Below are 15,392 nucleotides of genomic sequence, written 5' to 3'. Positions count from 1 at the left end.
GCCCATTTCATTGCTCAACCTGGATGTTAAAATCCTGTCAAAAATCGTAGCCACTAGGTTGGCGGACATCCTCCCTGACCTCATACACCCTGCCCAATCCGGTTTTGTTAAAGGGCGAACGCCCACTCTGAATATACGGAAGGTGCTCCTGGCCCTTGAACAAGCTAAGCGAGATCCAAAGGGAGACTATGCCATCATTACCCTGGATGCTGAAAAAGCCTTTGATAATGTCAGCTTTGATTGGCTCTCACTGTCCCTCACCAAAATAGGTTTTTCGGGTCCCTTTTGCCATCTCATTAATTCCATGTATTCGACCCCCTCAGCCAGGGTGGTGGCAGCGGGACTCCTCTCCGAGGAGTTTCGTCTCCACAAGGGCACTAGGCAAGGCTGCCCTCTGTCCCCCTTACTGTTCAATATCGCCCTAGAACCCCTCTCCAGATATCTATCCCAGGTCGCTCCCTTGAGCGGCATCTCTGTTGGATCTTTTGAGCTCCGGACATCTCTCTTCGCAGACGACATCCTCATTTTCACTTCAAATCCTGCTGTTGACATCTCACATATTAGAAGTATCTTTGACACCTTCAGGTTATGTTCAGGGCTCCGCATTAACTATGCCAAGAGCGAAATCCTCCCCATTGGTACTCATCCCTCACCCCCTTGGACACATCACTCACTTTTCCAGGTGGCCCCGACATAAATTACCTACTTGGGAATAAAAATAGGGAAATTGCCCTCTTCCCTATACCACCACAACTTTCCCCCTCTTTTCACCAAACTTAATCAGGAGTTGTCTAACTGGATGGATCTCCCCCTATCGCTCCTGGGAAGGTGCCACTTGGTCAAAATGATTAGCTTCGCCAGACTGTTATACCCTCTGCAAACTATTCCCCTATTGCTTAAACATAAAGATGTTGCCGCCCTTAATTTGAATATCTCCAAATTCTTATGGCGTGGCAAAAAGCCTCGTATAGCGTTCAAAAAACGGCACCTTCCTAGGGGCGAGGGGGGTATTGGTTTACCTCACATTAGACTGTATAACCTTGCTTGTTTACTTAGGACTAGCCTTGATTGGATTGCCCAACAATCCCGTCACTCGAACTTTACTCTGGAATCTGCTATGGCTCACCCCTACTCCCTGGTAGCCCTCCTTCATTGCAGATGGAAGACTGTCCCTCTCCCGCTTCAACACAACCTTTTGCTGCGAGACACGGCACTGGCCTGGAGAGAGGACAGAAAACTCCTCAAGCTCCTGGCTCTCATCTCGTGCCACTTGCCGATTCAAGGAAATCCTGCCTTTCTACCTGGTCTCCACTACAACTCCTACGGAATATGGGGGCAACATGGACTCTCCAAATTTTCCTCACTGTGCAACCCCTCATCTGGGAAGCCGCTGCCCTTCTCGATCATGGCATCTCTATTTTCCTTACCGGTCTCACACGCTTTCTTCTACAATCAATGCACTAGCTTCATCTCCAGTACATGTAAAGCCGAATCTCTGAGATTCAAACCTAGCTTTCTGGACCGCTTGCTTCAGTCTGGACAGTATTCCATCTCAGATATATACAAACCTCTCCTATTGAGCTTCTCTCCACCGCTTTTGTCTACATCTATTGCCAATTGGCGCAAAGACTTCTCGGATCCGGGTTTAGTTGACAAACTTCTGCAAGGCCTCCGGGAGGTCCTCCGCCTCACACCTAATGAGACCTGGAGAGAAACCCAGCTAAAAATAGTTCACCGGGCGTTTGTTCCTTTCCTCTCCTCGAAATCCACGGTTGAAGGAACTCTCTGCCCACTATGCTCGGCTTCTAGACCCTCCCTATCCCACCGCTTTTGGTCATGTTCTTTCATCTCCTCCTTTTGGGATCAAGTTATAGCCTTTATTTGGGAGATCACCCTACTGAAACTGCCCAAGGACCCCCTCCTACTGATCTTTGGCTACTGGGACCCAGTTCTGCTGCCCTGGTCTCTCTTCTCCACAGCCTCTACCCCTGCAAAGCCAGCCGTCCTTCCTTCCTCCAGAGATTGGATCCTGATTTGCCTACTCATCGCTAGACGCCTTATCCTCAGGAACTGGCTCTCCTCTCAAAGCCCAACTATCTCCCAACTCAAGCATGAATCTCTTGCCCTCCTGTACAGAGAACGTCTCCTCACGGACTTTAAAGATGCCAAATCCAGATCCCGTTTTCTTCTCCGATGGCAAAATTTTATCTCTTCAGCCCTTTCTTCAGATGACCAACGAGCTTTCTTCACTCTAGCTTTCTCATTTGATGAGCCGATCTCTGAAGATTAACACCTACCCATGTTCTCCCTGCCCATTGCTGTCTCTGGTGGTCGTGTTAACACTCATTCCATTTATCTGGGACTACTCCATCAAGACCTTTTCTCCTTTGGCAACCGCCTCCCCCCCCCCACCCCACCCCTCCACCCTCCCTGTTTTTCCCCCGGTTGAAAATGTTTTTTTTCCATCATGTCAATCATTTCCTGCTTCCCAGTGGTTAGTACACAGATCCATCCAGTTTTCCTATGCTCACTTTACTCGCCTAGATACGGTATTTTAGCTTTGATTATGTTTTCGTAAGAAGACTGCTTTGGTCTCACTAAAGGAGTCTTCTCATGCTATCTATCCCTCTATGTGTTTAACTTCTTTGGCTTATACATCAGTCCTGTTAATTGTCCTTACGTGCTCTGCTTTGATGATCTCCCTTTGTGCTTTCCTCTGTTTCATTTATATCACTGCTGTACTACCCGAAAAAAGTCTGATGGTAACCTGTCTTAATGTCTTTTGTTCAATTTTTCTCAATAAAAACATGTTTAAAAAAAAAAAAACCCCAAACCTTGCTCTTCTGTGGGGATTTGTATGCTCACCCCCTGAGCCAGTAAACGGTCTAGTGCCCGAAACAAAGATTGCCTTTTCCGGGATCTTTGGGAACGTTTGACCTCAGAAAACGAGATGGTGGAAACTCCCAAAATTCCAGTTTGTACCCTAGAGTTACAGTGGAGATGACCCATCTGTCCTGAATTTCCTCTTGCCAGACTAATGAGAACTGCAGAAGTCTTCCCCCCACCCTGGTAAGCGGGTGACGCCCCTTAATAATGAAGCTTTAGAATTCTGCTTTGCAGGTTTCTGCCCCCAGGACTTCTTTTGTGCCTGGGGCTGACCCTGAGACTTTTCTCTAGACTCTGACGGCAGAGGCTGTCGCCACTGCCTAGAGGCGGATGCCCCTGGCGCAGGACAAAGAGCCCGCTTAAATGAAGGGCGTTTATTTCTTCTCTTGACTGCCAAAAGAGTACTTTTCCCACTTGAAATCTTTTAGATGTATTTCTCCAAATCATCCCCAAATAGCCGATCCCCATAAAGAAAACCAGTTAGGAGCCTTTTGCAGGGTGCCTTGGCTGACCAATTTTTTTAACCACAGGATCCTACGCATGTGTACTAGCACAAGCGAAAGGTGTCCAGGACGCTTGGTGAATAGAATCTTTAATGGTGTCTATGGCATAACATCATGCTCTTGGTAGTTCGGCCAAATCCCGGGTTTGCTGTATACAGGAAACTCCTTAAGGGCCTGTCTAAACTGATCCTTTAGGGATTGACAGATGCCTACTGAGTAACTGCACCACCAAAGAAAAAGAGGATTTTAACAGGAATTCCAACCTTTTTATCTGTTGGATCCTTAAGCATTTGTGCATTGTCTACTGGACATGTTAGACTTTTATTCACACTGGAAATATCAGCGTCAACTGCTGGTACATTCCCTCTTTTGGTGAATTTCTCCCTCCATGGGATAGAGTACCGTGAATCTCTTTGGAGGGAGAAAATTATCTGGGTGATCCCCATTCTGTAAGGGATTACCTAGGTTGGAGTCCATCATGCAGAGATGTATGCTCACCATTGCAAATACACACAGGTCACGGTAACAGGGTAATAAGCTACCTGGGCTGTGAATCTATGCACGGGGGCTTGACAGGCATTTGCCAAAGGATAGCTGAGATAAAGCTGTAGTCAGGGATTCCAGAAGACAGAATAAGCGATAAGCAGAGCCAGAGTCAGAAGCCGGAGTCAGTCTTGGAACGCTGTAACTGGACAGGAACACAGGAATACTGGAACACATGAATACTGGAACCTTGGGCAAAACAGGAAACAGTGAACTGACAAAGTCCTCAGAGTGAGGCAGTGTTTTATACCCGGCTGATTGGATAAACGGCTTCAGCTGAACCAGGAGAGACAGGTACAAATTGCAACAAGATCCAGAGTATGGCCCTAGTATTTCATGCAGAACTAAGCAAAGCTGCCACAACAGCTACCACTGTTCCCCTGGTAAAGGGTCTAAGGTGAGGGAGGGGGATCTATCATGCTTCCTATCCCTTTGGATGGAGGATGCGATTAAAGCTGCTAATCTTCCCTCTAGCCCCAACAGGTGGAGGAAAAGGCATCTTCAGTCACGTATACAGGGGCTGAGATGTGAGAAGTAGCTGCACCACCAATTGGTTCCAATGACTCACCCTGGCTTGCCACTTCTGGTATTTCAGGAGAAGATAACAGTGTGGAGGGCAGGACTGGAGTTCCCAGTGCCTGGGGTGAAGTTTTAGGTACCTTTTTTGAGGTTTTTGTGGTGTCCTTTTGGCAGGCATAGTCCTAAGCACAAAGTAGAGGTACTATTTAAATGCACTAATCGCTGAACAATAGTCTGACAGTATAATTACACTAATATAAAAGTTCAGCCTAGCGCTGGGAAAAATGTCCTTTCTTCTATTGGGAATGCCCATTTGCAGCCCTTACGTGCCCCACCTCTGCTGTGTCCCGAGTGATCAGCCAGTTTGCTTCTCCTCACTATCCAGCTGAGGAGAGACTGCTCTAGTCTTGAATAATGTCTCCACCATGCGCCTGTGCTGTGCGTCCTTGTGGACTCTACATCTCACACACGGCGCTGCAACTAGGCATCACCCCCTCCGCCATACACCCGCCCCCCCTTTCGTTTGAATTTTAAAATGTTCCCGGAAGAGACAAAAAACAGGACCACCGCACCCCCTGTGTGTGTGGAGGGGGGGGGGGGTGTTGTGAGGGGAGCAGCAACATCTGTTGAAATCCCTAACCCTTTTGGTCCCTCCTGGGGGGAGAAATGCGGATGGCAGATCTCTTACCTCCATGAGGAATCCTCGTTGTGACAAGCTGCTGCTGAATCCACACACAGACTGACACTGAGCTGAAGTGAAGACAACGAATTAAGGTATGTGTATTTACTCCCTCTAATGGAGATTTAAGGCATGACAACATTTTTCCCAAGGAAGAAAAAAACCAAAGGTGGACTTTTCACAGTTCCTAGGCTTCTTCCCTTACCTTATCCTCGCCACAGGATACTACTGAAGACATACAGATCCAAACTTCCCCCATCACAGCAGGCTGCGTTAGCAAACCTTCAAGGACCGGGTCCCTTTTATCGGGGTTCCACTCCCTTGGACCTGTATAGCACCCAGCCAGGAAAAACTTTAGGTAATGGGAGCATGACCAAAGCCCTGGGTCCTGGGGTCCAGCCCTGCAAAGAGAGGCATTACAGGCAAAACCTTGTTCTTCCTATACGAGGCCCACGTACCATCCACTTTGGCCTCAGTGGCACTTTGGATCGATCCGGTCTGTGGAGGCTGTTTAAATCCTAGCAAGGATCCCTCCAGTGGAGTTCTTCAGAGCACATCTTCACTCGTGACCAACACCTGAGACACTGGCAAAAAAACTGAGGTACTCCTGGTAGGAGGAGGGGTTATATAGGGAGTGAACTTCCTGTATTGGGTGTGCCAGTGTCCATCACCTGAAGGTGCCTATATACCCATATAGTTAATACTATGGCTCTGTGTCTTGTGATGTACGATAAAGAAATATATATTTTTTTTAATGCAGCACTAGTCTGTGTGTACAGGCACTGAAAGCAATGGGCTGCATTTAGATCAGTATTTGGCACTCATTTGCCAGAGCCAATAAGGGGACCCTATTCATCTTAACAAGAGTATTCTGTACAGGATGCCAGGGATGGGTCCTGGCCAGCAGGTACAGTATATTTCCCCATTATTTGGGTTGTTGCTCCTTTAACCACTACAATACAGGGCACTTTCGCCCCCTTCCTTCCCAGCCCAATTTTGAGCTTTCATCGCTCTCGCACTTTCAATAAAAATTGCGCGGTCATGCTACACTGTACCCAAATGAAATTTTTATCATTTTGTTCGCATAAATAGAGCTTTATTTTGGTGGTATTTATTCAGGACTCCGTTTTTTATTTTTTGCGATATAAGCGCAAAAACAGCGGAAATTTGGAAAAAAAACAATATTTTCTTTTTTCTATTTTAAAAGAAATCCAATAGAATCAAATTTTGTCATAAATTTAAGCCAAAATGTATTCTGCTACATGTTTTTGGTAAAAAAAAATCCGTTAAGTGTATAATAATTGGTTTGTGTGATCACGGACATATGTGTGCAAATGATCATGTACATATGTGTGCAGGTGATCACGTACATATGTGTGCAGATAATCATTGGAACATGTGATTTTAGTGGGACATATGTGTGTTTTTTTATTTGGGGACATGTCTTTTTATTATTTGGGGACATGTGTGGTGACATGTGTATTGTGGTGACATGTGTGTTTACACTGTAGGTTTATACTAGACTGGTGATCAGTTAGTAAAAAGCTGTAAAAACAGCTCATACTCACTGATCACCAGCCGGCTGCAGCAATCTGCTCTCTTCTCCTCAGCGACGACTTCCGTGTGAGGAGAGGAGAGCCGATTGCCTAGCAACCGGCTGTTTGTTTACATCACATGACGGCCGTGATTGGACACGGCCGTCATGTGATCAGGAGGGCCAATCACAGAGCCCTCCTGCCGATCCGAGATGCGCCCTGTCCGGGTGACATGAGCACATCGGGATCGCGCCGCTGCACGGGCACGCGCGCGCGATCCCCCTCCTTCTGAAGGACGTTCCTGAACGTCCTCTCAGAAGTAGAGAGCTCCCACCCGGCCGTATATGTAAATTGGCTGGGTGGGAAGTGGTTAAAGTGTTTGTTAACCCAAAAAAAAAAACAGATCCTGTTCCCTTAAAGCCCGTTATACAACACAGTGCTTGTGCTGTGTCATTTGGCACCCTGTAACACCTGTCTCATCCTGCCTGGCTATACCCTCTCCCCTGTATACGCATACTCCAATATACCGTGGCCTCCGTCAACCCCCCCACTCCTTTCAGATTTAATATTAAAAGCTCCAATCCCCTCTTTATTATAACAATAAGTTCCCCTGTGTTTGTTTTATATAATAAATATGCTTATCTGTACCGATAACACAGTGTTTTCCTGCCATCATGTGACTCCTCGGCTCTCTGTCTCTCCTCTCCTCCCCGGCTGACATCAGTGGCAGTGCTCAGCCCTGCCCACTGGAATTGTGAGCAAGGCAGAGAAGAGGAGACAGGAGGCACCTGAGTGCAGGAAGACACTGTGTTATCAGTACGGATGAGCATATTGATTATATAACACAGGGAAACTTTGTTCTAATACAGAGGGGATGGGAGCTCTTTATAGAAGGGCTTTACAACCACTTTAAGGCGGGTGGTTTAAAGTCCTTGTTGAGTACCCAGGGGTTCTTCACATGCAGGGTGAGGGGTTCCAAGGTAGTCCAGTTGGGGAGGAGTGAACCGATTTTCAGTACTCTCTGGATTGGTAAGACCTCATTAGGGATCCAGAATTTGGAGGTTCAGAGAGATGTTCAGGTGGGAAAGAACCTCCAAACCCTGACTATAAGGATGTTGGTACTAAAGGGGTTAACCTGTCTGCATGTGAATCTAGACAAGGAACAGGAAACACTCAGCACCTGCCTATGAGGGGGTGTAGAGCAGGGGGACTGCTTGTGAATGATATGGCTAAGCTGTTGGTGGCCTGGCCTTCGGGGCCTCCAGAGAAGTTGGGGACGTTAACCCTGCATGGGGCATAGTTTATGTGGGTGGTGAGCCATATCTTTACGTTGTGTGCCACAAGCGTATGGACTATTTGATTTCTTGTCTGTGCTGAAATCAGCTATTTTGAGTTACCTGTTTTTGAAGTATTAAAGACCAACTGATTTTACCAACCAGATAAGATAACCAAAAGCCCAGAGATTGTAGCTGGACATCTTAAATGTGATGTCAGCAGCCCCAGCAGACTAATATTCTCCTTCACTCCTATCCTGACAGCTACATAAAAGGTTATGTAGGGAGGTGAAGGGAGGGGAAGAGATGCTGGGCCAGTGCAGACAGTAATTAGACACATTCAGAAAAGGAGAGGGCTGTGACTTGTAAGCAGAGAGGGGACAGTGCTAGGAAAGGAACTGAAAGGGCTAAAAATGTGGTTCTTTGCTTTCCATTCTCCTGGTATGTAGGTGGCCATTCCTGTCCTCATGTACAATGCAGGACTGCTGATGTAATGACATCAGAAAGCCTGCAGCTTGGAGGATCGGCGAAAAGAAGTGGGGCTGTATACTCTGAGAACATTTAATCTTACACTCTAAATATAGGTGTAACATAAAATACTGTCTGGGCGAGTTTAGCTTTCAAAACTAAAAAAGGTGAGAATAGTAGCTCCAGGCATCAAAATGTTCTATTAATAGTGTACCACAGTTTCACGAGAATTCGATCACATTGCCATAGTATGAGTCTTGTAGCCTTTTTAACCGGTTCCGGACCGCCCCACATACATTTACTGTGGCAGGGCGGCCCGGGTGCGCAAAATCACATACTTGTACGTTATTTCACGCACGCGATTTAGGCGTGCCGCTCCCACTATGTTTGGGCACAGAGCCAATCAGCGGGTGCGATGGCTGCCACGACCCGCCGCTCATTCATGGGAGAGAGGGATCAGCCGTCTGCCTGTGTAAACAAGACAAAAAAGACTGACCTGTTAGAAAGGGAAAGAGATCTTGTGATTCAGCTAATCTAATCATTTCCTTCAGTGTGACACTGCCTCACACAATTAGTGAGCATCTCTCTAGGGGACATTTACCCCTTTGATCGCCCCTGGTGTTAACCCCTTCCCTGCCAGTGTCATTTATACAGTAATCAGTGCATTTTTATAGCACTGATCACTGTATTGGTATCACTGGTCCCCAAAAAGTGTCACTCAATGTCATATTTATCCACTGCAATGTCGCAGTCCCACTAAAAATCACAGATCACTGCCATTACTAGTAAACACAAAAAAATAAAAATAAAAAAAGTCGCTAAATCTATCCCCTATTTTGTAGACGCTATAACTTTTGCTCAAACCAATCAACATACGCTTATGGGGATTTTATTACAAAAATTATGTAGCAGAGTACATATTGGCCTAAATTTAGGAAATGTGATTTTCATTTTTTTTTTTTTTATTGGGACAGTTTTATAGCAGAAAGTAAAAAATATTATGTTTTATTTAAAATTGTCTGTCTTTTGTTTATAGCGCAAAAGATAAAAAGCACAGAGGCGATCAAATACCACCAAAATAAAGTTCTGTTTGTGGGGAAAAAAAGAACATCCAGCATCGCACGACCGCACAATTGTCTATTAAAGCGACACAATGTCGTATTGCAAATAATGGGCTGGTCAGGAAGTGGGTAAAACCTTCCAGAGTTGAAGTAGTTAATTGGATTTTATGTACCTACATTGCCTTCTGTAGTATGTTGACATGCATAACTTCAAAACGCAGAGCATACATATTTTTGGTAAAAAAAAATAAAAATAAAAATCGCAATAAGCATATATTTTGATTGGTTATTGGTTTGAGCAAAAGTTATAGCGTCTACAAAATAGGGGATAGATTTATACAATTTTTATTATCATTATTTTTTAATAGTAATGGCAGTGATCTGCGATTTTTATCCTGACTGCGACATTATGGCGGACACATCGGACAATTTTGACACATTTTTTTTTTCACAGTGAAGGGGTTAATACTAGGGGGTGGTAAGGGGTTGACTATGTTCCCTGGGAGGTGATTCCAACTGAAGGGGGAGGGGACTGACTAGAGGAAGTGACGGATTGTGGTTCCTAGCTAATAGGAACATACGATCTGTCACTCCTGTCAGAACAGAACAGGGAAGTGTGTGTTTACTGTTCTGTGTCTCCTGGTCCAGATCTCGCGAGATCACATACAGTAAAGTGATTTCGCGCAAGAGAGCCAGCCTGCCGCAGTAAAACTGCGGCGGCTGGTCCAGAAGCGGTTAAGGCTGGGTTCACACATGTCTGGTGTGAATTGCAGCTCCGGTTTCCCTGTGAAGATAAAATTGATTCATTGAGCGGTTTCTCTCCACTGTAGCTGCGGATCACCTGACCAGGGAGAAGGGGGGGGTATAGCGAGGAGGGGAGAGAATTCCTGCTCACAACAGAACACATTTGCGAATCATATGTGTTCCCATTGAAAATTATGTGCCTGCAATTCGAACCGCACTGCCTAGAAAATGCACACTTTTTTGTGCAATGCGGAGTGCGGATGCAACGCACATATTGGAACCAGACTCATCGAAAATAATATATTTTCCCATGGTCCCATGAATTGGTTGCTGTGTATGCCAATTTGCATATGTGTGAACCCAGCCTAAATAACAATTATAACAAAGATTTTATACTACTAAGCACTGTGCTTCGCCTGTGGAGGAAAGAAGAAGGAGCTTTATATTGTCCAACCACACTCTGCTGTCAATTGCCCATTTGGGCCACCAGACACCTTCTAAGGCTTGGTTCACACCTATGCAGTCTCAGTATCAGTTTCTGCAGTGCTTTTTGCACATACGTTATTGCCACATTTTTTGCATGTTTTTTTAAAGCATTTTGCATTTTATTTTCCCAGTTTGTTGTTGGGTGAATTCAAAAATGCACATTGCGGCGAAATTGCTGCAAAACGACACTACATGCTTTTCTGCAGCTTCTCTATTGAACCAAATAATGCACGGTTTTGCTTTCAAAAATATCCCTGACCCTTTCCAAAAAAAACGCAGTGGCTGAAAAAAGCATAGACATGAAAGTGTCTCATAGCAAACCATGTTAAATGGACTATAGTGCATTTCTGAAAAAAAGCATTAAACGCTTAGGTGTGAACCGAGCCAAAAAACACACCCCATTCTTCTTTTAGCCCTGGTTCACACCTATGCATTTTTAGTGCATTTTCAGTTTTGCAGAAACACACTACCATTCCATTTAACACTACTATTCCATTTAACATGGTTTCCTATGGGTCATGTACACATCTGTGCATTTTATGGAAAGGACCAGGGACTTTTTTTCTGGCTTTTGGTTCCATAGACTTCAATGAATCAAAGACATGTATTGAAAAACACAAAATTCACCTGTAATATGCAAACTGTAATCCGCATAGATGTGAACCAGGTCTCAGCAAACAAAAAAACTTGACAATACGTGATCATATCTTACCTAATGCAATTTTTAAGGTGATGGGTTTGAATAGCTAAAACCTTAGAAGGTAATACAATATACTAATGAAGAACTCGTATGACCTATGATACAAGGTTTAATAAAGACTTACTTGGGATCTGGCTGGTCAGCTTTGCTGGTTAGATGTTCATATCCATACTGATTAAGTATACTGACAACAAACATGGGTGCCAGAGACTGAGCAGGCTTTGTGAATAGAGCATTTGTTCCGAAGACCATTGAAGACAAAGGAGACCTACACAGTGGAACAGAAAAAAAAGGGTAAAAAGGGACGCTATTCCCAAATAATTCATCTTGAAACAGTGTCTGAATTGTATTTCTTATAGCACCAACCAATGGTACTCCCATGTGTGAGAAATGACTTGTTCAAATATTATTTAAGAACATCATGGACGTTTTCTCTGAGTCACAGGCCACTTTTATGTTACAACTATGTTCCGATAATTCTTACTTGTTTCAGCGAGAAGCCATGATAGCTATAATGTATACCGCTAAAGATAGATGTCTGATATAAATAATCAAAGATATGATTAAACTTAAAATATATGATGTACAATGACCTACATTTTTAGACATTTTATTCTGTTGTGTAATAAAAATGTAAATATTGTAGCAGAGCGTCCCAGAGAGAGCCAGGGAAAGTCCTGTTCGGGGTTTATACGTCTCCCAGTTCGGGTCTTGGTCCTCTTCCCCAGGCTAATTTAAGCTCACCTGAGCAGACAGCCTTTGCTCTCTGCCTGGGATGTACACACAAAGTTGGTCTGTGAAGAGAGTAAGGTTGGTAAAACCTGTTAAGCAGTTTTTGTAGAGACTGACAAGCGTTAGGCTTGTTCAGCCTGGTAGTGAGGGCCTGGAGATTGTATAGTTAGAGCCGTGACACGGCTAGGATTTGTGTTTTGCTACTTTGCCCTTTATTTTGTTTTCTGCAACACTGTACAGCACCTGTATTTGGACTTGTATATAACAGAAATAAATACAGCACTGTTTGTGACTTCCTCTCTGGATTTGGTATCTGTGTCTGAGAAATTGCTCATCACAGGGAGCTTTGTACCTGCTACCTGTCCCCCAGGTTACAATATGTAATTCTTATTTGGGAAATCAGAAACTGTGTTGTTCTTCCCCTTGATAATGATGCTGCTATAATGGTAACCAATGACATATCAGCTTTTCCAGGACTGGTTGAGGCAAGTCCCCAATTTCTCTTTACCTCGTGAAGTCGGGGTTTTAATACACCTTGCCCTCCTTTGTGACATACTAGTAACAATCTTCCTCCAGGCTTATGACACATGGCTTTGAGCTTTCAAGTCTCTTTTGCCTCCCATTTAAGGGCCAATTCACATGGGCAGCACAGAATTAGTAAATACAGGCAGTTGATCCGTGTTTCTATTGCCTGACAACTGCCCATCTAAATCCTAACATTGCAGCCGAATAGGGTGGTAAACATGCCATAGCTACAATGCCTTGCTGCCAATCAAACTCTGGCTGTGGAGTTTAACAAACAGGACTTGGGATCCATGGGATTGCATTGTAATTGCAAGCTAAACACTTGGAATGTTGCATGGTATTTCAATAGAGAATCCCCCATTGAAAAAAAAAAAGCCACAAAAAAATGCAGCAGGATTGCCTTCTGAATGCACGGCAGTCACTGCTCTAGTGCTCTCTGAAAAGCAATTCACTGCCGATCACTTTTCAGAGGGCAGAAGACACTGCCTCCTGAGTGAAAAAGCCCTAAAAGGAACCTCTCAATCCTGTTGTGATATTCAGCATGGTTACATATCACAGAAGGCACAATCAGTACATCTGCCCTTGGAATGGGGTATGTGTCATATTTTGATGGTTTGTGTAATTTCCACGATCCTAATGTACCACCTATCAAGGGACGCAAAACTACGGTGCTACACCAGCCCTTTTCAACTGGGGTGCTATGTCAAAATGCCTAAAAATTGCCCTAAATTGTCCAAATATTCTCCACGGGCCAACAGGCGGATCAATCCTGCATTTTTTGTTACACAAAACCGTGGGTTTTTATTGTGCAGCATTACAACCTTGGGCTCTTGGAATACTAGTCAGTACCAGTGTGCAAACGTACATTTCCTGTGTGTGGATGATGCTGTGTTATGTAAAACTATTACTTTAGTTTTTTTACATTTTAGAATGAGGTGCTCAAAATTGTGCATACTTTTAAAGGTTGCCTTGACTAAAAAAAGATTGAGAAAACTGAACTATACTTCACACTTTTGGACTCTAGGATCACCTCTAGGGTCAAGCATTCTTTTGTCTTTCTCTGCAACAGTCTATCTATGGGTTTTCAGAATCTGATAGGGCTTAAGACAAACACAAACTTGGAGGCTCATAACGTCATGGCTAAAGATGAACTCCAGGGAAAAAAAAAACCCTCACCCTTGCAGTGAGCCCCCTTCCCCATCGTATCGCCTACGACCTGATAAAAAGGTGCTATACTTTCTTCATTCCTTGCTCCCTTGGCAGCCACCACTCTCCTCCACTGTTTGATACTCTGGATTGTGGGCATGCCTTCTGTATCTTCCTGTACAATGAGGGACTGATGGCCCTACATTGTACAGGAATAAGTCAGAGAGCTGTAACTCAGGTACCAGGGAAACTGGTCACATGAAGAGGAAGATTCTAAGAGCAAGTAATTAGGCAAGTATATAACCTTAATCACCATCCCCAGCCAAAACAAGCTGGTAACTCTTGCAGCAAGGGCCAATTGCAAGGGTTAATCTTTTGTCCCCCCCCAAAGTTCAGCTTGAATCACATTTTAAACCTTTTGCAAGTTTGAAAGTACTGTACATCTGTGTTTTGTAACACACACCTTTTCACCCCCCTGGCTGTTGCGCTACTGACTGGGTCTCTGTTAATGTTACCTACTCTAATCCCACTTCTGGTTTGGCAAGGATTTCTATCACTGCGAAGAGACCTTTCTGTCTTTTCAGTGCTTAAGTTTACATGAGAAAATGTGCTTCTTTTTCATTTATCAGGCTGGCATACCTGGTAATTTACTTCTCTTACTTGATTAACTGTTTTTATCGCCTCATTTAGGACCTCGGGATAGCAAATAACATACTCCATGACCACAAGGATATACAGTGGTGTGAAAAAGTGTTTGCCCCCTTCCTCATTTCCTGTTCCTTTGCATGTTTGTCACACTTAAGTGTTTCGGAACATCAAACCAATTTAAACAATAGTCAAGGACAACACAAGTAAACACAAAATGCAATTTGTAAATGAAGGTGTTTATTATTAAAGGTGAAAAAAAATCCAAACCATCATGGCCCTGTGTGAAAAAGTGATTGCCCCCCTTGTTAAAACATACTATAACTGTGGTTGTCCACACCTGAGTTCAATTTCTCTAGCCACACCCAGGCCTGATTATTGCCACACCTGTTCACAATCAAGGCATCACTTAAATAGGAGCTGCTTGACACAGTAAGGTCCACCAGAAGATCCTTAAAAGCTACACATCATGCCGAGACCCAAAGAAATTCAGGAACAATTGAGAAAGAAAGTAATTGAGATCTATCAGTCTGGAAAGGGTTATAAAGCCATTTCCAAAGCTTTGGGAATCCAGCGAACCACAGTGAGAGCCATTATCCACAAATGGCGAAGACATGGAACAGTGGTGAACCTTCCCAGGAGTGGCCGGCCGCCCAAAATTACCCCAAGAGCGCAGCGACGACTCATCCAAGAGGTCACAAAAGACCCCACAACAACGTCCAAGGAACTGCAGGCCTCACTTGCCTCAGTTAAGGTCAGCGTTCATGCCTCCACCATCAGGAAAAGACTGGGCAAAAATGGCCTGCATGGCAGAGTTCCAAGGAGAAAACCACTGCTGAGCAAAAAGAACATCAAAGCTCGTCTCAATTTCTCCACAACACATCTTGATGATCCCCAAGACTTTTGGGACAACATTCTGTGGACCGATGAGACAAAAGTGGAACTC

At 44.4% G+C, this 15,392-nt stretch overlaps 1 protein-coding gene across 2 annotated transcripts in view; it reads right to left on the bottom strand.

Moving 5' to 3' along the window:
• Positions 1–15,392, bottom strand: part of LOC143924610 (transmembrane protein 180-like) — a 104,939-nt gene that overhangs the window by 18,701 nt on the left and 70,846 nt on the right. For both annotated transcript variants that reach the window (XM_077449004.1, XM_077449005.1), the window contains exon 6: positions 11,523–11,666. In XM_077449004.1, coding sequence (XP_077305130.1) covers positions 11,523–11,666 — 144 coding nt within the window. The remainder of the gene's footprint in view (positions 1–11,522; positions 11,667–15,392) is intronic.

This window comes from Lithobates pipiens, unplaced genomic scaffold, assembly GCF_037356315.1.
Source record: "Lithobates pipiens isolate NorthernLeopardFrog02 unplaced genomic scaffold, aLitPip1_a1.2 Scaffold_22, whole genome shotgun sequence".
In the NCBI taxonomy this organism is placed as follows: Eukaryota; Metazoa; Chordata; class Amphibia; order Anura; family Ranidae; genus Lithobates; species Lithobates pipiens.
The sequence above is the reverse complement of the archived record's forward strand: the minus strand, read 5'-3'. Positions and strand labels throughout refer to the sequence as shown.